Source organism: Sinocyclocheilus grahami, unplaced genomic scaffold (assembly GCF_001515645.1).
Source record: "Sinocyclocheilus grahami isolate Dianchi unplaced genomic scaffold, SAMN03320097.WGS_v1.1 scaffold432.1, whole genome shotgun sequence".
Taxonomy (NCBI): Eukaryota; Metazoa; Chordata; class Actinopteri; order Cypriniformes; family Cyprinidae; genus Sinocyclocheilus; species Sinocyclocheilus grahami.
This window is the reverse complement of record NW_015505611.1, coordinates 679,009-700,937: the sequence shown is the minus strand read 5'-3', so window position 1 is coordinate 700,937 and position 21,929 is coordinate 679,009. Positions and strand designations below refer to the sequence as shown.

Genomic DNA, 21,929 nt, shown 5'->3' with positions numbered 1-21,929 from the left:
TTATTGCAAACTCATTAAACTCATCAGTCTCTTGTGTACTATTTTTATGGCAGAGTTGCTGCCTAGAGCTTTCCATTAGCTGCCTTAAAAGGTTGTTGCTTATTTGGACAGCAAAGGAGCTCGTTGATTTTGGAACAGAGCCAGAGTCGGGCCGTGTGGCACAACCTCACTTCCTATATTCTCTGGCAGCCCTCGTACATCTGTCTTCGTGCCTGTTTTAAAGGATTTCTAACATATTTAGTGCTCAGATTAAAACAGTGGCTCTGAAAATAGTACCTTGGCGCCCTCGGAGTGTCTCCAGGAGGGTGTTTTCTCGTCGGCAGGTGGTAAGGGTGCACTGCTTCTGCACCTCCACGCCAGCGCCTCGTGCTTGGTACACTGTGGAAAGATGGCTGAGAGAGATGAAATGCCTCTGTAGAGGCTAAATGACTCATGCAGCAATGAACCAGCTTCTTGTCGTATTATATTTCTGCAACCAGTGACTTATAAAAAGTAAACGAGTCAGTCTGACCTCTATTGGGATTTCTGGGTGGTTATACAATTCATGACATTGTACCATTCACCCTGCATTCAGCAAAAAGGAGCCAAAAATATAAAATGTCTGCCAAGACTATATTAAAACCAGAATATGTCTAGACATTGAGTCAAGGGTTGATGACAATCAGTGAAAACAGACCAAAACTGCATTAATTCATAAGAAAATGCTAACTTAATCATTTAACAATCAAATAAACATTAAAAAAGGACTAAATTACATTTTATATATAAATTAAAAAAATACTAAATATTTATTATAAATTATACACAGGTTTGGGGTCAGTAAAATTTAATTTTTTAAAAGAAATTAATGCTTTTATTCAGCAAGGATGCAGTAAACTGATGAAAAGTGACAGTTTAGGCTATAATAAATTAATGCGGTTTTTATCATTTAATTTTCTATTCATCATAGAATCCTGAAAAAAACAAACAAAAAAAAACTGTTTTCGACATTGATAATCATCAGAAGTGTTTCCTTAGCAGCAAATCATCAGAATGATTTCTGAAGGATCATGTGACACTGAAGACTGGACTAATGAGGCTGAAAATTTAGCTTTTTCATTACAGGAATAAATTATATTTTAACATTTACAAATAGAAAACAGTTATTTTAAATTGTAATAATATTTCACAAAACTACTGTTTATGGCATCTTTATCAAATAAATGCAGCCTTGGTGAGCGTAAGTTTTTCAAAAACATTATAAAGTTTTACTGACCCCCAAACTTGTAAACATATACAGTGGGTACGGAAAGTATTCAGACCCCCTTAAATTTTCACTCTTTGTTATATTGCAGCCATTTGCTAAAATCATTTTTATATTGAATACTTAGGACCATGTGATATTTCAGTTTTTCTTTTTTAATAAATCTGCAAAAATTTCAACAATTCTGTGTTTTTCTGTCAATATGGGGTGCTGTGTGTACATTGAGGAAAAAAAATTTACTTAAATGATTTTAGCAAATGGCTGCAATGTAACAAAGAGTGAAAAATTTAAGGGGGTCTGAATACTTTCCGTACCCACTGTATATAGAGTTGAAAGTTTTCATCTCAGTAAGTGAGGACCACAAGGCAACTTTTACTGCAAAACAATTTTATTTCAACTGACCGCAGAATGTTTTACAGAGGAGCATTTGTACATAAATAGAGGTGCTGGAAAGCACAGCTGTTTGCTCATACAAAATTAAAAAAGAACATATCATACACTATCTACACACGCCACTTCTTGCGGAGCGGCATTTAACAAGGATTGTCAGAAATCCATTTGCACACTTTAAAGTCCGAGAGGAGTTGCATTTTTGCATGCAATCACTGAGGTACAGACACGTGACAGGCAAATGTTTGACTGGGTTGAATGTTGTACGTTAACACTTGAAACAGTTTCTGTCAGGGATGTGTATTATCATGTCCCTCTCTGTATTGCAATATTCTCCATCTCAAGCATTTCCAAGGCCGTTCATGGCACATCTTCAACTCAAAATAAGACTTTTTCAGACGCATATGTCTTATTGATACCAACTGACCAATCAGCAGCTCTGAATATGATTGGGTCATAAAGATGTCCACTTTATAGTCCAGCTGCTAAACTGGTTTTATGACCCTCAAAACTGTGCAAACAACAAAAAGCAAAACTTTCTATTACTTCAACAAAAATACAGAAAGATAAAAAAAACATTATAGGGTTAATGTTATATAAACCCATAATCTTAAAGGCTGCTATAAAAGTATTTCAAAACAATTCTGCTCAGTCAAACTTGATCAAACATCTGAATCAATCAAACCTTCTAGGAAAGGGAAAACACTCAATCACAAATCGGTAAAAGTTTTACACAACTACACACACGGACAGCACACTAAACACATCTACAGCAGGGGTGCCCAAACTCGGTCCTGGAGGGCCGATGTCCTGCAGAGTTTAGCTCCAACCCCAATTAGACACACCTGAACCAGCTAATCAAGCTCTTACTATGCATACTAGAAACTTCCCGGCAGGTGTGTTGAGGCAAGTTGGAGCTAAACGCTGCAGGACACCGGCCCTCCAGGACCGAGTTTGGGCACCCCTGATCTACAGCTTCACTCATAAACACAGACACCAAAAGCTTGTGTTTCAGACACCCATCATGCTAATCATGTTAAACACATATGATATGTTAAAATATGCCATTACATTAGCCAATTGCCTTTCCTTTTCCCTACAATTTAAAGCAACTGTGTGTCAGTTTTTTTTTTACCTTGAAATATCCGTTCCAAAATCATTCTAATGGTACACTGACTTCTAAAAAGGTGAATGGCTTCTGTTTCTTTCCTGCGCTCCCCTCAAACGTCTATTCAGGGAGTTCTTAGGTGTGCGGGTACGAAATTCCACGAAAAGAGCGGGCTGCTTTACGCAGTAACAAATGCACGTGAACAGCAGGGTTGCCAGGTTTTTGCAACAAAACATACCCAATTGCTGCTGAAAACTAGCCTAAAATTAGACCAATCGCGTTTTGAAGGGGGTTCCCCGGTAAAAATCGCGTTCATGGGGGTAAAATACAAGTTTTTCTCCAGGGATCTTCCAGTAAAATTCGCCTTCCAGGGGCTAAATATCACGTTATTGGGGTCGCTTCAACCCTCCGACATGAAAAGCAAGCAACCCATCAACAGTGTTAAAGGGATAGTTCACCCAAAAATGAAAATGTGATGTTTATCTGCTTACCCACAGGGCATCCAAGATGTAGGTGACTTTGTTTCTTCAGTAGAACACATTTGATGATTTTTAAGTCCAACCGTTGCAGTCTATCGGTCTTATAATGCATGGCAATGGTAACAAACTCTATGAGAGTAAAAAAAAAACATGCACAGACAAATCCAAATTAAACCCTGCGGCTCGTGACGACACATTGATGTCCTAAGACACGAAACGATCAGTTTGTGCCAGAAACCGAACAGTTATTATATAATTTTTGACCTCTAATACACCACTATGTCCAACTGTCTTAGGGCGCGCGCGCACGGCATCCGATGCGTGAGGTGTGTACGCACTCTGGCGTAGTTTGCGGCCGCAAGTGCTCCCCTCTCCGCGTCCTGACCGCGGGTCCGGTAGCTCGCATCTTCGGCGGCACGGAGATCCCTCAACGCTCCCCTCCTGGACCTACGAGGATACCAGCGTGCATGCACGGGGAAGAGACCGGTCTCCCGAGGAGAGGCGAGCTCGGCATTTAAACAGCGGCGGTGATGAGGCTCCATTCAGTTCAGGTGTGCCCCATCACACGCAGCCAGTACTGGCTATTTCAGCGCCCCTCCTCTCTCACGCATCCACTCATGTCGGGAGCCTGGTGAAGGGCGGCGATTAAGGGATGGGGTGATGCTGATAATTAGGTGGAGGCAGCCGACTCGTCACAGTGTGTTGATATCCAGCCGAAGAGCAATCAACCATAACTTCAGGCGAGCAGGCTCAGAAGTTGGGAATACGTGGAAAGTCACCACTCCCGAATGAGTTCGCGCGAGAGAACGTAATCTTTTAGTTTTAAGTCAGTTTGAACAATCCGGATAAGCGCAAGTAAGTACCATTTTGATTAGCCGTCATACCTACAATGACTGTGCACTGTGTAAACAATGAGTGACGTATACGCGCGAGAGATCACTTCCGGCACTTGCGTAAACTATGCCAGAGCGCGTACACACCTCACACACCGGAAGAAAATTATATAATAACTGTTCGGTTTCTGGCACAAACCGATCGTTTCGTGTCTTAGGACATCAATGTGTCGTCACGAGCCGCAGGGTTTAATTTGGATTTGTCTGTGCACGTTTTTTTTTTTACTCTCATAGATTTTGTTACCATTGCCATGCATTATAAGACTGATAGACTGCAACGGTTGGACATAAAAATCATCAAATGTGTTCTACTGAAGAAACAAAGTCACCTACATCTTGGATGCCCTGGGGGTAAGCAGATAAACATCACATTTTCATGTTTGGGTGAAGTATCCCTTTAAAGTAGCCCAATTCCGCGGGAAAACCGCGGACTTGGCAACACTGGTGAACAGCTACCCGCTGTAATCACAACAGTGATTTACACTTATTTAACTGTAGGGGGCTCCAAAGTCACAAAAATGCATAAAACTAGCCTACATACAGTTGCTTTAACATTTTTTCATTCTCTACAAACGTGGACTGAATAAATCATAAATATACACAGTTAAAATTAATTCAACTGATATACTCAAATCCAAAACATTTTGTCAAAACAATATATTAAACGTGTATGGCTGCGTTCAGAATGGAATACTATGCCTTCTGTATACTATGCATTACGCACTCAACGTAGACAGTATTTATTATTTTGTTTTTGAGAACAATGTGAAATTGTATGCAGTATGTAACAATTTTCAAATGTAGTCACATGACATCAAGTTGCAAGTTTTTGATTTTTTATGCACTTTTGTGGTTATCATCAGGGTTACTGCAAAAATGATTTTCTTACTTAGTATTTAGTATTTACTTAGTAAAAGTTTCCAAACTTTCTTAAATCAAGATACATCAACTTAAGAAGCAAATTTTTTTCTGGAATAATAATAATCAATAAATACAATAAAAAATAAGTACTTTTATGCTTAGAACTACAAATATGGACTAAGAAAAACAAACTTGACTTATTTTCCCTTTGAATTTGAAAGTTTTTATTTTATTATTTTTATTTATTTATTTGTCTTGTTTTAAGCTTAATCTCACTTCATTTTGATACATTTTTCAGAAAATAAGACTTAATATCTTGTATGTAAATTAATCTAACCTCTTAACTGTCACCCCCATTTTTTAACATAGACATTAAAGTGCACTATCCAAACATAAATTGTTATAATTCATGAACGAATACATTTTTAATATGATTTTGAAGTACCATTTCCAATGTAAGGCAATGTCTGATTTTAAAATTCTGAGGTGACGGCTGACAGTTAAGAATATTTAGATATTTGTTCTGGAAAACAAGTAAAAAATGCTAAATAAAAAAATCTGTTTTTTTGCAGTTTACACAAAAATAGTATAAATAGCATGGTAGTATGTCATTCTGAGCAGTTTAAGTAAAAAAGCAATTACTTTTCGACTGGCAGAATCCCTCATACATTATGCATCAACACAATAGACCTGCATAATTCTACAGATACAATCAGTTTCCTTTGACAGAAGAAGGTTTCACACTCGTTCACAGTACACTGACGCCCTCTGTAGTGCTGGTCTGGTACTGAAAGTGAACTTTTAGTTGCATAAAATTGGAAATAAGTAAGCCAACACCTTCATCATCCAACACCCTCATCAATACCTTAACACATTAATAACATCTGAAAGTATATATCACAGTATCAACAAATGGAAAATCAGCCTTTTCAGGAGTAGCCTTGTTCAGACTTCATGAACCAGTGCTGAGAAATCTGACGAGCAAAAACACATCATATAAAAAATGGTTGCTTTTCATAAAAATCATATGCAAATAAAAAAGTCCTAAAGCTAAAGAGATAAGGAATACTTTGGCTTAAATAAACATTATGTCAATGACAACAGAACAATAAAGCAAAAGGAATCAATTCCCATGATCCTGTGTTTCAGTGGCTTCAGACGTCACTTGTTTCATGCAATGCAGTGTTTTAAACCAACAATCAGACATTATTCACTTTGACACAACAGCCATACATGAATGAACTGTTGATAGACAAACAAGAACTAGGAATATGCTCTTTTGTAATACAGTAATGAACAGGAGGAATTTGGCATCAGTCTTAAAGAGATTGGATGGCTATTAAAAGACGAAACACTGAAACGCCCGTTTTGAGTTTTAGAAATGGCTCACGTGCTCTGAAAAAAGTAAACAATACTTCGAAATAATAATTAAATGCAACTGAGTTTGTTTTTGTTTGAAAAGCGAAGCCTATATATAATGCATTTTAAGGGTATTATAATTTTTGCAGCTGTAATTGATTCCTAAATCATTTTAATACAATTCTCCTATTTATGGTTATAGTTTTAAACATAAAGCAGCATCAGTGAAAAACTGAACTATCATTAAATGAATTATTATTTTAAAGTTTTATTATGAAGCTTTTTAACAAAAATTCAGTGCTACAGATATTTTTGCACCCACACTAGATAAAAAAAGGTTCAAGTTCACAATTTAATACTAGTTTGTTCAAATCCCTAACCATATTTATTTATACCAATAATAACAGTGATTCTTGCCTTGGTAACTGAGTATTCTGCATATTTATGAATACCTTCATGATGCATTATATATATAAAGCTTCATAGAAAGTGCTACCAAATAAATATATTTAAAAAAGAAAGAAAGAAAAAAATTTAAATTGGAATTCATTGAAAATTCGAATTTTCAATGAATCGAAATTGGAATGTAAATCGAATTTGAATGGTCTTGAACTATTAGGTTATTATTATCATTCAAATGAATGGTGTTTATAAGAAGGAAACGGAAAAACAAGGAAAGTTTTGCCAGTAATAAAGCTAGTGGCAGCAGTGAGGTATCGTAAATCACACCGCTGTCATCACATTCCACACTGTTCACCGTTCAAAACATTTTCCAGTTTAAGGAATTGTTCCCACCAAAATGAAAATGTACACACCTTTAGTCCATCCAAGATGTAGATGAGTTTGTTTCTTCATCATTACAGATTTAGCAGGAGAAATATAGCATTACATCACTTGCTTACCAATGGATCCTCTGTTGTAAACGGGTGTAAAAACATCATAATAATTCACAAGTAATTCCACATAACTTTAAAGGAGACATATTATGCCCCTTTTTACAATATGTAATATAAGTCTCTGATGTCCCCAGAATGTGTTTGTGAAGTTTCAGCTCAGTGGAAGCAGAAACATGCTGTTTCTGCTTCCACTGAGCAGAAACATGAATGAGCTGCTGCTCCCCGCCCCCTTCACCAGCTTTTGAGCTGCGCTATTACAGCTCGGACCTCCTAAAACATTTTGGCTTTGGTTCTGATTATCATGTTTATCGTGCTGAAATCATGCGTTTTAAACCATATTAGTTTAAACTTCTGATATACGGTTTTCTGAGTGCACACATCCGAAGCACACGGACAGAAAGCGGCTGTAACAGCATGTGAGTACTAAACTAAGTTCTCATTCACACACAAGTTTACATTACACACAAGTTTACGTTACACTTACGTCGGTTTTCTGAGTGCACACATCCGAAGCACACGGACAGAAAGCGGCTGTAACAGCATGTGAGTACTAAACTAAGTTCTCTTTCACACACAAGTTTACATTACACACAAGTTTACATTACACTTACGTAACACACATGAGTTACAAAAACAGTCGGTTATGTCTGTGACGGTAAACAGCTGGGAAATAAATCATATGTTTATTTTAGATCTGTGTGGCAGCAGCAATATACAATAAATAAATCAATAAATCCACTGCTCTCTTGTCTCCTCTGAGGCTGGGACTTGGGCTCTAAACAGTGTTCTGTGCTCGTCTGTGCAGCCAAAGGCAGAACAGTTGGCATGTTTTGCTTAAACTTTCATCATGGCATTAGAGCTGGTACACCGTTGTCGCTTGCGAAATCAAAATGACGGTGCCGTGGGTAGAAACTTACAGATTAAGGGGCGGTAATTTTATAATGAGATCCCTTTCCAATGTCACTAGGGGAGCGAAATCTGACACGCTCGTTTTTTCAGACACTTGCAGAGAAAGGTTTACCAAAACAAAGATACTGGGTTAATCTTTTTCTGTTTATTTTAGATCTGTGTGGCAGCAGCAATATACAGTAAATAAATCAATAAATCCACTGCTGTCTTGTCTCCTCTGAGGCTGGGACTCTAAACAGTGTTCTGTGCTCGTCTGTGCAGCCAAAGGCAGAACAGTTGGCATGTTTTGCTTAAACTTTCATCATGGCATTAGAACTGGTACACCGTTGTCGCTTGCGAAATCAAAATTACGGTGCCGTGGGTAGAAACTTACAGATTAAGGGGCGGTAATTTTATAATGAGATCCCTTTCCAACGTCACTAGGGGAGCGAAATCTGACACGCTCGTTTTTTCAGACACTTGCAGAGAAAGGTTTACCAAAACAAAGTTACTGGGTTAATCTTTTTCACGTTTCCTTGGTTGGTAGATGCACCTGGGACCTGATTATAGCACTTAAATCTTGGAAAAGTCAGATTTTCATGATAAGTCACCTTTAATTAACATCTTATGAATTGAAAAGCTATGTGTTTGTGTGAAACAAATCCAGCATTAAGGTGTTTTAACTTTAAACTGCAGTTTTCTGGGTCCATAATATATAACGCTTTCTCCAGTGAAAATGTCCACCCCCTGTCATCTCTCACATCAAAATCCACTCACATATTTATGGACTGTTTTTGCTTGTAAACAGTGCTTGATCTGCACACATTTCTCTCCTGATTCAGACAAGATGACTTTTTCAATGAAGAAAGCAATATTATGAATAGAGAACTCATATTTTAACCACAAGCAATAATTTGACATTAAAAATGTCTTCATGATGGATTTGTTTTTTATAAACACACAGCTTTTTACTTCATAAGATGTTAATCGATGGACTGGATTTGTGTGGATTACTTGTGGATTATTGTGATGTTTTTGTCAGCTCTCATTCTGACAGCACCCATTCACTGCCAAAGATCCATTGGTGAGCAAATGATGTAATGCTACACTTCTCTAAATCTGAAGAAACAAACTCATCTACATCTTGGATGGCCTGACACTAAGTTTCAGCAAATTTAAATTTCTGGATGAACTATTTACATAATATTTTAACACCAGGACACTTGCTCCTGTTCCTTACAGAACTGTAATTCATACTGTTTTGGTGAAGTCCTTTTAGGAAAAGGGAAACTTACAGAAGGCAAATAATTACCAGTGCAATTTCACACATCTGTTGGCAAAGACCCACGAGTGACCGTTTTCATTATGGCATCAGTGCGCACTTCCACACAAGAGCTTTCAAGTACAATACATTTTTCAGGTTGAACTTGTGATGCCAAAGGAGAAAATCACCCCTTGATTTACTCACATAGTCGTACGCCAGCCTCTCAAACTGGTTAGGACGAGTCCAGGACAAAATTGTCTCTCTTGTCTTTTAAGGCCTGAGGTTTAAGTCCCCATATTTGAGCAGGGAGAGTATTGCCACAGTAATGCTGGATAAAAATGGATTATAAATGAAGACGTTAAATACTGTGTACAAGGACAAGATCAGATTTGAATGTTTCCATGATATAATCGCAGTTGGTGGATTACATCACATCTTGACACAGAACAAGACGTTGTAGGCCATAGTGACTTTTTGAATACTTGTCATCTTTGCTTTAAAACTGACATCTGATTAAATACCACAGTTACAATTCATATTAATGTTCCATTATGTGTTACCATATTATAAGGCATTTTTCCATTATGGATACATTTATATTGGTTAAAAGAGACCAGATTACACCTAAACCTTCTTTGAATTAATGTCCATACTGCATCCCAGCATACCTTCTACAGATCTTACACCTTTTAGACAGTTTTCAAAATGCAGAAAGTGCAAAGTGGAAGAAGAAAACTGGATGTGGTAATACTGCTGGACCAGAGGGAAAATCTATAATAATACAAACAGGAATGTTTCAGGCCATTCAGCAGAGTAGAATTAGAAAATGTTTGAGGACAGACAGACATATTGACAGTCAAATTATTGGAGGATGTTTTCGATGCATCCATCTTGGCGTTACAGCCCAGCTACGGCTCCAAAACCACCCAGTTTCCATAAAGCTGAAGCGATCCATGTGCAAAAACAAAACAAATGTTTAACAAAGACAAACAGACATCCGAAGATTCATCTCAATCCTCCACCGAGGCAGTTGGCATGTTGATTGAGTCATTGGCCTATAATGCTGTTTTTGCTTCTTGAAATGTTCAAATCTCCAAGACTGCCATTCCAGAGGGTTTCATATAGTGGTCCATTGGCCATTAGTGACTCCTAAAGCTCATCGTTTTGTACCGCAGGCCAAACCTCTGTGGTTAAACCCCACTCACCTCGACCCCGGCTCTTCTGCCGGCCGATTGGCTGTTGGGTGTGTCAGTCAATGATGCTTTCAGTCCATTTAAAGAGTGGCCAAGATCCGTGAGAATGAGATGATGACGGTGAAAGTGGTCTGGCCCACCCCAAACACCAGAGCTTCAAGAGGAGCCATGTCCTTCCCTGCCACACGGTACACACCTGCCACTGCTGCACCTAAGACAGGGGATATCAACATTCACATATGACTAGATAGCAAAGACTGCAGATAAACATTGATGTTGGCTTGAGAAACCCTAGTCTGAAATGGTTAAGCTTAAAGATAGATAGACAGATAGGCAGATAGATACATGGATATTGTATCATGTTTATTTGTTCTTTGTTCTGAGGATTTAAAAAGGAACATCTGAGTCAAAGTTAATAATTAAATGACACATAACCTCCAAGAGACCTTCAGGTCTACTGAGCCACGAAAAAGTAATATGTAAAAGATAAAACCTTCCTCTGGGAAATCACACCTGAAACTGAAATATAGATGTTTTTGTGACTGTGGCTGTTGCAAAGTCAACATCAGTTTTGCAGCCTTAAGAGTTTAAAAGTTCAATTAAGACACCAAATATTTTCCACTATATTTCTGCTTTAAAAACAAATAGGACAGCATGATGTAATATGCTTGTAAATATTGACTCTCAGACTAATTCAAAATTCAGCGTAGCAAAGAACAGCAGCAGATGCCAGATTAGAAAAAAAGGTCATAATTTAGCTTCTCATGAGTTTTTTTTTTACCTTCTCTCTGACCCTTATGATTACGCAGGCAAGTTGCTGAATACTGGAAACAGGAGCTGATACGTAAATGTGGGCAGTCACATATTAATAAACTCATGGTTGTTTCAATAAATGTTCTAGGATGGGGAGATCAACATAAAATTAAAGAAAATTAAATATGATCAGTTTAATTTAAGTCGTGGAAGGATGAATGTGCTCTCAAGGTCCTGTTTGGGAGTCTTACTAATATAAAATAAAAGACTTACGCCAAAGATCTCTAGACTGGATAGCACTTTAGCCTGGCTCAGTCATTTATGTTCTCCAAGCAGACGTCTGACTGTTATTAAATATTTTAGTGACATGATTCTGTGTGTTTGTCTAAAAGCCTGTGTGTAGGTTGATGTATATGTAAGTCGCTGTGTGTGACAGGTGTGTGTGTGTGATGTGGATCTCAGTTAATGTCTCTCTCTCGATCTATCTTTCTCTCTCTCTGCAAAATCCATATTAATAATAAAGCAGGCCACTGGGAATGGGCACTATATTGTACGGCTATATATAAATGGAGTCAAACTCCATTTGTGTCTGACTTGAGAACAGCTAACAGCTAGTTCACTGACACCCAGCCCATTGTCCTTAAAACATCTTTAACATATTGCATTATAAAGATGCACCAAAATTTTGGCAGCCCCCCCAAAAAAAATCATTCAAAAATAAGTTTTCGGTTTCGGACAAAATAGTTCTGAAATCATTGACTGAAACAGTAACATTAAATTGAAATTAAAATAATAAATAAAAAAGTTAGCTGTAAGTCCCTCAGCTCAATTGGGAAGCGAACCAATCACCTCTCCCTCTTTACTACTAGCTGGGGGATGGTGTCTTGTAGTTGGTGATTTCTTTTAGACTTTTCTACACTGATGCCGAGTCACTGGAAGAGAATTTAATATTTAGTTTTTCAGAATAATTCCTCTTTGCCACTCTGATCTCCTTTTCTGCGCGTCCTGAAGCGCTTAATCAGCGCCACAGCTCCCCCGACAACAATGTCCAGCAAAACATCCCAATAGTCAAAAACCGGTGAAATATCGGGTGGTGTATACTTCCGAATGTCCAGCAATTCGTCTCTGGTGAAACTGATTGCAGGGATATAACTAAAGACAGGACAAACTAACAAAAACATAAAAACAACTGCGGAGCACGCCACGGAGGCAGCCATCAGCGTAGGCGCCATTCTTCTTAACTTTGTATCCTACAAAGTCAGCGCTGTACTATGGTAAAGTTCAAAATAAATAAATTAATTAATATATATATATACAGTGGGGCAAAAAAGTATTTAGTCAGCCACCACAGGCCTCTCTCATCTTTTTAAGTGGGAGAACTTGCACAATTGGTGGCTGACTAAATACTTTTTTCCCCCACTGTATATATAAGTTTAAAGGGATAGTTCACCCAAAAATGACAATTCTGTCATTAATTACTCACCCTCAAGTCGTTCCAAACCCGTAAGACCTTCGTTCATCTTCGGAACACAAATTAAGATATTTTTGATGGAATCTGAGAGCTGTCTGACCCTGCATAGACAGCAACATAACTCAAATGTTCCCAAGTCCAAAAACGTAGCAAGGACATCAGTAAAATCATCCATGTGACATCAGTGGTTCAAATGTAATTTTACGAAGCTACGAGAATAATTTTGGTCAACCAGTCAACCAATCAACGTTCTGCAGTGAGTTTAGCGCCACCCTTTTGGTACCCTTTGCTGTGCTAGGTAACCCAACAGAAGGGTACCAAAAAAGTGGTATGGTACGGTTCGCTATTTTGGTACCATTCACAACTTCTGACAGTTCTGGAAACGGACATAATTGCGTATGGTGCTGAAACGTACCACTCGTTGGAAACGAGCCATAACAGACTAAAATTCTAACTTACAGTACTTGTACACTTCATACGTTCATTTATTAAAATTAAGAGACTGCAACCTTTTTGTTACATCATATTAATCTGTCATGAGAAACTAATTGTCATTTATTACTTTTTAAGTGCCTTTTAAACTCAAAATACAAAAAGTCATTATTTTGATTGAACACAAATTACAACTTGTGCATTTGCACCACAGTCACCACTAATATGCGTCACAACTGTTTTTTAACATTAATAACCAGAAATTCTGAATAATAATAGTGATTTCTGAAGGATCATGTGATACTGAATGATGAGCTTTGTCATCATAGGAATTAAAATATATGACATACATACATACATACATACATACATACATATATAAACAGAAAATAGTTATTTTAAATTGTAATATTTCACAATAGTACTGTTTTAGTGTATTTATAATCAAATAATGAAGCCTTGGTGAGCATAAGAGGCTTTCAAAAACATTAAAACATTTTACCGACCCCAATGTTTTGAACATTAGCAATGAAGGAATGAAAATTCAAGGCAAATATCATCTGTGAACAATGTTTTATTGTGTGTCATTTTCAGTCAAGCTGTAATTTAGTCCAATTATGCAAAAAGCATGAAAATATATGTCATTGTGTATGTTTAGGATACACAGAATGTTGGAAATTAAATTAGCCTTGGCAAGACAAAAGAATCAGTCAGTCCAAAAATGTATAAAATGTCATTTCCACCTCATAATTATTCTATTAAACAATTTCACATGTGGTGCACATGATATATGTTGGCTAAAAATTACAAAAATTCTGTATGGATATGCACTCTTGGAACAAATTAAATTAAATAAATGAAAACTGTATTAAAGGCAACATGGCCAAATATGCCTGTATTTGAAGAAGTACTTCTGAGTCTGGGGTCGGAACAGAGCAGAACACCACGTACTTAAAACAGTGAAGCTCAATAAACACTCTCTCACTGTCTCTAACCTCACTTTCTCATAAAATGTCCATTCTACTTTAATTTACTCTCTCTTTCACACTCCATATACCTCTCTCCATCTACCATGAGCTTGGAGACTGTTATTATTTAAGTGTCTTGTCCACACAGCTCTGAGGGGAGTAAATGGGCAGTTTGGTTCCGCTGATAAGAATGAGTCGGCTCTGGAGCCTTCCAGAAGAGTCCAGGACATGGACGAGCATCGTAGCTCAACAACCAAACTGATTATCAAACTGCTGTTGTCATTAACTCTGGGAAATGCAGCTCCACATAAATGAGAAATGCTTGAGAAACCACACGCTCAGGCAGAAATACTGCTGACAGCCGTAATTTAACATGTCAAAGCGAACGTGTCAAATAACAAACTGCATATTTGCACATGCAACGCTATACAGTGCTGATTATAGCTTGTTTACCCTGAAGCATGAAGAGATGTTATGTCATTAGATCCTTAGGATCTGTACATTTGTAAATCAACACATTTATATTATATTTATTGTATATTACATCATATATATATATACACATTACTGTGCATATATACATTATCTAGTACACACATAACCATTGAAACATTTGGACTCTTTTTTTGAAAGAAGACCCTTAAGTGCACCAAGGCTGCAAACAGTAATATAAACAAAACAGTAAAATTCTGAAATATAATTAAAATGTAAAATTTAATAAAATTGTAATAATAGTTCAAATAAAAGCAACCTCAGTAACCTATGTATCACATATGTCTCAGTAATCCAGACTAAACACTGACACACTTAATCAATGTATTGATTAAGCTATAAACTGCCAGTCACATGATAAGTGAGACGTAGCATCCAGACTGAGAGACTTGTGCTGGAAGTCTGTAAACCGCACATGCACGCACACACACACACACACACACACACACACACACTCACACACACACACACACTCACACACACACACACACTCACACACACACACACACTCACACACACACACACACTCACACACACACACACACTCACACACACACACACACACACACACACACACACACACATCACTACAAACAGATCAACAATAGCAACACAGAGAGTCGTCCATCAAACTATGTTATCAGTAAACTGAGGCAGACGGACACAAAAGCCCCAGAGCCATGCTGTGCCAGGAATGAGGTGGCACTGCCTACTGCCTCAGCCAAACAAAAAGCACAGATAACACACAAATACCGGGCAACAGACACTTCAGCACTGAGATGCAGGAAGACAGACATTTTAGAACAAATGGACTGGAAGAGAGACTGAGAAAGACTTTAGCACAGAGGAGTAAAACTAAAGCACAGAGATCCAGGAACACAGACAATGACGTTGATGGAAAGCATTCTTTCAATGTACTACTGACCCATATTACCAGGTAAAGAGACACTTAGTCATTATTTCAACAATCACAGACTTACATTTTACTCACTAAAGGATATAAGGTAAGGATATTGGGGCTAAAGGCACACCTTTGCTACTACCATAGTGTATGATAGCAAAAAAAAACATTGATGGAGCAATTGCTTTGTTTAAAAATCTTATAAATGACAGTCTGCGGAAAAATGCACCCAATACTGATACAAATGCTAGTAATAACACAGTCGCAGCTATTGCATAATATAGTACAGCTAAAGTAATATGTTTTGCATAATGTTTAAGGTACTACTTGTGCAAAACAATCACTTCAGCAAGGTTTCTACTATTTTCTTTTAATTTTGATAAAATTTATTTTTGTTCTATATACAGTATATATACAGTGGTGTGAAAAAGTGTTGGCCCCCTTCCTGATTTCTTATTTTTTTGCATGTTTGTCACACTTTAATGTTTCAGATCATCAAACAAATTTAAATATTAGTAAAAGATAACACAAGTGAACACAACATGCAGTTTTTAAATGAAGGTTTTTATTATTAAGGAAAAACAAAATCCAAAACTACATGGCCCTGTGTGAAGAAGTGTTTGCCCCCTAAACCTAATAACTGGTTGGGCCACCCTTAGCAGCAACAACTGCAATCAAGCATTTGCGATAACTTGCAATGAGTCTGTTACAGCGCTGTGGAGGAATTTTGGTCCACTCATCTATGCAGAATTGTTGTAATTCAGCCACATTGGAGGGTTTTCGAGCATGAACCGCCTTTTTAAGGTCATGCCACAGCATCTCAATAGGATTCAGGTCAGGACTTTGACTAGGCCCGTCCAAAGTCTTCATTTAGTTTTTCTTCAGCCATTCAGAGGTGGACTTGCTGGTGTGTTTTGGATCATTGTCCTGCTGCAGAACCCAGGTTCGCTTCAGTTTGAGGTCACGAACAGATGGCCGGACATTCTCCTTCAGGATTTTTTGGTAAACAGCAGAATTCATGGTTCCATTTATCACAGTTCTTTATGCAAAAAAATAAGAAATCGGGAAGGGGGCCAACACTTTTTCACAGTGGTGGGCAAAATTATTAGAATACTAATATTTTCAGCAGCTAAAAAATGGTTTTAAGTCAGTTTGTAATCATTTTTTGGATTCTCATTCGCTACAAAATTCTACAAATTTTAAAAACAATTATATTAGATCTGATTAGTGTAGAATCAACTTCCAGGATTCAAGTTTTTCACAGTTTAATGTAAAGCTTTCAGCATTTGAAAGGCCTGTTTAAACACCCTGGGCGCTGGTCGTGCAGTTTCAAAGCAGTTTCCGAGGTGACAAAAAAACTTTTGTCAAGGCTGTCAACGGTCACAGTGAGAAACATGTTATCCAGCATCAGCATATAATGATGTACAGCACATACAAACAGCCAAACCTCTTATTCCAATTAAGCAAACGAACAAATAAACAAGCCTACCATCATCAAGCACTGTCTAACACTGTCTAACCACGATAAACAGGACCACATTTAAAAAACGAGATGCTAATTGAGATAATGATCACCAAATGAGAAGCAGCAAGATTACGGATCTTTACCAATAATATACTGTAGTTAAAACGTTGTTTTCATGACAGTTTAAAGTTTCTAATGTACTTCTGCACAGGAAACTCAGCCACTGATTATAGAGACATGCTATATTATTATTAGCAGTGTCTGGCAAATGATAAAACACCAAAAAAGCCACAGATTTACACTAGAGAAGAACTTGACAAAGAACCCATTTAAACACCCACAACCCCTTGTAACAGCAAGGCTTTCACAGGAAAGCACAACTCAAATTTACATCAGAAATATATATTCTTGTAATATACACTACCATGAAATAAATACTTTTATTCATCAAGATTGCATTCAATTGATCAAATGTGACAGTTAAAACATTTACAATTTTACAAAATATTTCTTTTTCATATAAATACTGTTCTTCAGAACTTTCTATAATCCTGAGAAAAAAAGTATCATGGTCTCCACAAAAAATATGAAAAATATGTTCTCAAAACTGATAATAAAGGAATGTTTTTGAGCAGTGAATCAGCATATTAGAATGATTTCTGAAGGATCATGTGACACTGAAGACAGGAGAAATGATGCTGAAAATTAAGTAAAATAAATTACATTTTAACATATATTAAAACAGAAAACAGTTATTTTAAATGGTAATAATATTTCTGTTTTTACTGTATCAAATAAATGTAACCTTGGTTTGTAATTTCAAACTTTTGAGTGGTAGCGCTTACAGTATTTATTTAGTTCTAATATAACAACATCTTATTCGCTGCCTTATAATGATGTTTTGGTTTCATTAATTGTCGACCAGTTTGTAATGTTGAACTCGCAGAAGTCAAATTAATCTCCCACTTATGACCCAGACAAGCCAAAGTTACTAAGAATGCACTGTTCACCCAAAGGCACAAACAACTGCTAAGTAGGCAGAAGTCTGTCTCCTCGCTAAACAGCAGAAGGAAATGAAATGACTAAATAGGCTTGTTGCACTGACCAAAACAGGAAACGCCATTAACTTTCCTCCCGAGTGGGAGTTTGTCATAATCTCATGCATTCTCTTTGAGTCTCTGTGCTTCTGCACCTGTGCTGTTCTTTCTCATCATCACAAAGAGAGATGTCTACTGCATCAGAGCCATCTGAACACAGCTGTCTCTGTCAGCGGCGGGGGCTTTTGAGGTGGACGTTCTGACTGATGGTCTATTCTGAAGCCACAGCTGATGTGCAACCTCATCCTATCATGTTCTTCAGCCAAAAATTAATATGTCTATTATTATGTCTTTCCAACCCCGTATGCAGTTGCACAAATAGATGTATGGTACTTTTTTGGAGCTTGACTGTCGTGGTCACTCTGAACTGGCTTTATTTAGAGAAGAGTTACAAAGGACTTCTTCAAAATGTATTTTTTGATGACACACACACAAAAAATAGCATATTGCTTTGGAATGACATGAGGGTGCGTAATGATGACAGAGGGGTTTGGTGGGGAGGGGTGAATTTCTTCATCAATCCTCACATGCTACCTCTCCCGCAGTTCTCGCACAAGTTGCATCATGTGTTGCGTCATGCCAGATGTCCACGAGATTGCAGAAATTATAATCTGGCCAAATCTCGGAAGTGAAAGGGCATGTCATGTGCCTCACGCACCGTAAAACCAGCCTACACTTCTTAAATGCTTCATGCTGACTTCCAACATCCACTTACTTGTGGTCTGGCTTTTATATTATATCACATTTAGCCAGTAATTCAGTGGTTCTAAACTGGTTTTGACCCACCCAGATTTTAAATCTTGTGACCCAACACAATACCAAAATATTTGTAAATACTATACTATACTATACAAAATTACATCAAATGTCATACTAAACATAATATTGCTTATATTGAATTGTATGCATGTGTATAATAATTATTAGTATAACAAAAAGATGTAGTACTTAAAACAATTCAATAATCTTTTTGTTTTATGTTCAATCGATTTTTTGACAGAAATTCATTTTTTTACAATGTGTGTGTAAAAAAGGAGAGACAGATTATATATATATAGGCATATATATACGTTATACTGTCATACAGAGAGATGTTTTATATATATATATAAATATATATATATATATAGATATATGTGTGTGTGTGTGTGTGTGTGTGTTATATTATGTTATATATATATATATATATAGAGAGAGAGAGAGAGAGAGAGAGAGAGAGAAGTATCCGATAAATACAAATCAATAAATTATTTAATAACATCCATTTCACATATGCACCATTGATTGTAACATTAAAAGAAAAGAAAATATTATTGCTGTAGTTGTTCATAAAATTATGGGTGTAGCTACATTATCTAGACGTTTAAAAAGGAAATGAACTCTACTTTGGGCGATATGGGGCAGGTTTTCCATAGCAGGTTACAACCTTGACACTGAATAGATGTTTTTACACAGTATTGGTGTTGACTAACACAACCTGCTCTAACTCAAATATGACTGTATGTCACCAGTATTGTGGAAAGATCAGAGCAAGCACACAATCTACAAGGCAAAATACTATAATGCTGCACAAAAAAAGCCCACGAGCATGGTATCATGTGGAGACCCATATGGTGACGGAAATTACTAACGATTACTCCACTACACAAGCAGAGAGCCGCCAGAAACGATGCAATGACTCAAGATTAACTAAAGATTAATGAGTGGTACGATGCTTTTCAAAGGTTCACATCAGACTGGCCGCAGGCATTAGTGCACTACGGTCTAGACAAGCACAGCTTTTCCTTCAAAGCACACAAAAACCGACCGTTCACAGTCAGGTGCATGAGAAACTATTGTTGGTTTGGACTCAACTACAACATCAATACTATAGTATTCATTGAAATATACTTAACCTTTGGAGTACTATATGAAAATGCTACACGATATGCATATCTTGATTCTAAATTATACTATACTAATGTTATTTACAAAAACTGCCACCCTTACAAAACGTCCTTATTGCAGTACCATAGTACTACCATGTTTTATGAATATGTTCCAAGGTAAAATCCTGTTTTGTCCACATTTACCATGGTATTGCTATGTATTTTACATTCCTGTGATGCAATCGATGAATATAATAATCATTCATTACTATAATAGGGTATATATCAAAGTACCATGGTGCCACGTAAGATATGTAGTTCGCTGGCAATACACACTTAAAATATAACATAACAGATATTAAGTAATGCATGCAATACTATACCTTAATACCGAATTATTACTATATTAATCATGTATGTTATTTACAAAAACCGCCACCCTTACAAAAAGTAATTTGGCATGTTGCCATGTTTTATGAACATGTTTCAAAGTAATATCATATTTATCCCATGGTAATACTATATATTTTACAATACTATGATGTTAGTAGATCGAAGTACCATGGTATTGCTATCATGTAAGGAACTGGCACTCAATATATAATATAATAAGTATTAAGTAATGCATGCAATACTAAACACTCTGCATTATTAATCAGGCATGTAAGCACACAGTTAGTGTGATGTGAAGTGTGACCTTGTTCAGATGGGTTGCTCGTGCGTCTGCCGGTGTGGAGAGGCGTGTGCGCGCGGCTGGATGAGACACAAGAACCTGTTTCACCGGGTCTTTCTCCTCGTGTGAACGTACCTGTGAAGTGCTGTAGAGTCGGTACCGTGCCCTGGACCCACAGGCTGAGCACTTGCTGCACCGATAGATTAATGGAATAATCCTTATTCATGTTCGCGCTGGGCGGCTGGAGCGCGGCCCTCTTGCTCAGAAATCTGACCGAGGATGGGGGACACATGGAGCCTCTTCACCGGTGCCGCTGCTCGCTGGAGGAGGATGGCGGAGCTGCGGTCCGTCTGATCAGCTGCTGCTCAGGGGCCATGATGGGTACGGCTGACACACACATGCACATACACACACACTCGCATACACACTCTCTCTCACTCTCACTCTCACTCGCATACACACACACGCTAGCGCTTCTGCATGGCTCTTAAAGGCGCAGCGCTCTTAAAGGGACGTGAACGTCACATTCACATTACGACCAAATACAGTAGTTTATGAATGAATATCATACATTGAATTTATACTGTATTGAATTTAGAATGAGAGAGAGAGAGTACAATTCTAAATTCAATTTATGCATGCTATTGGTTGTTAAACCAGATACTATAAAAATATAAATATATATTTGAATGTCAATGTATAATGTATATTATAATGTATAAATGTATATTTCAATGTCAGTTACATATTTTAATATTAAATAAATACTACTACTGAGGATAACAATATTTTTAATTATGTGAAATTAATCATATCAATAAATATATTGTTATTAATATTATTAATAATACTTTGTGCACAGTTTAAGTTAAACCAGATTCTATACAAAAAAATGCATTTGTATATTTAAATATCAATTAAATATTTATTATTATTATTAATTGTGGTCATTTATGAAATGATAAATAATTTCATAATATTACAAATAAAACTATCATTTACAGTTACTAATATTATTGATAATAATGTTTTAATTAAGCATAGTTTAAATTTAACCAGAATATATATAAACTTTGAATTTGTATATTTAAATAGCAATTAAATATTTCATACTAAATAATAATTAATTGTAGTAATGTATGCAATATTAAATAATTAAATAATATTCATAATAAAACAATAAACTTTTATTGTTATTAATATTATAGATAATAAATATGTTTAGATTATGCTTG

General features: G+C 36.8%; 1 protein-coding gene across 1 annotated transcript; it reads right to left on the bottom strand.

Annotated features, from left to right (window-relative positions):
• Positions 1-9,961: 9,961 nt before the first annotated feature.
• LOC107551757 (transmembrane protein 170A-like) lies at positions 9,962-21,142 on the bottom strand. Its single transcript, XM_016233481.1, has 2 exons — positions 20,830-21,142; positions 9,962-10,785 (listed from the first exon to the last, which is right to left on the bottom strand). Exons 1-2 carry the CDS (start codon positions 20,984-20,986, stop codon positions 10,655-10,657), a joined length of 288 nt encoding a protein of 95 aa, XP_016088967.1. The 5' UTR covers positions 20,987-21,142; the 3' UTR covers positions 9,962-10,654.
• Between the last annotated feature and the right edge of the window lie 787 nt (positions 21,143-21,929).

Coding starts and splice junctions, on each gene's coding strand:
- LOC107551757 (XM_016233481.1), bottom strand. CDS start 20,986: ATGTGTCCCCCATCCTCGGTCAGATTTCTGAGCAAGAGGGCCGCGCTC. Junction 10,786..20,829: donor GACTCTACAGCACTTCACAG/GTACGTTCACAC, acceptor CCCCTGTCTTAG/GTGCAGCAGTGGCAGGTGTG.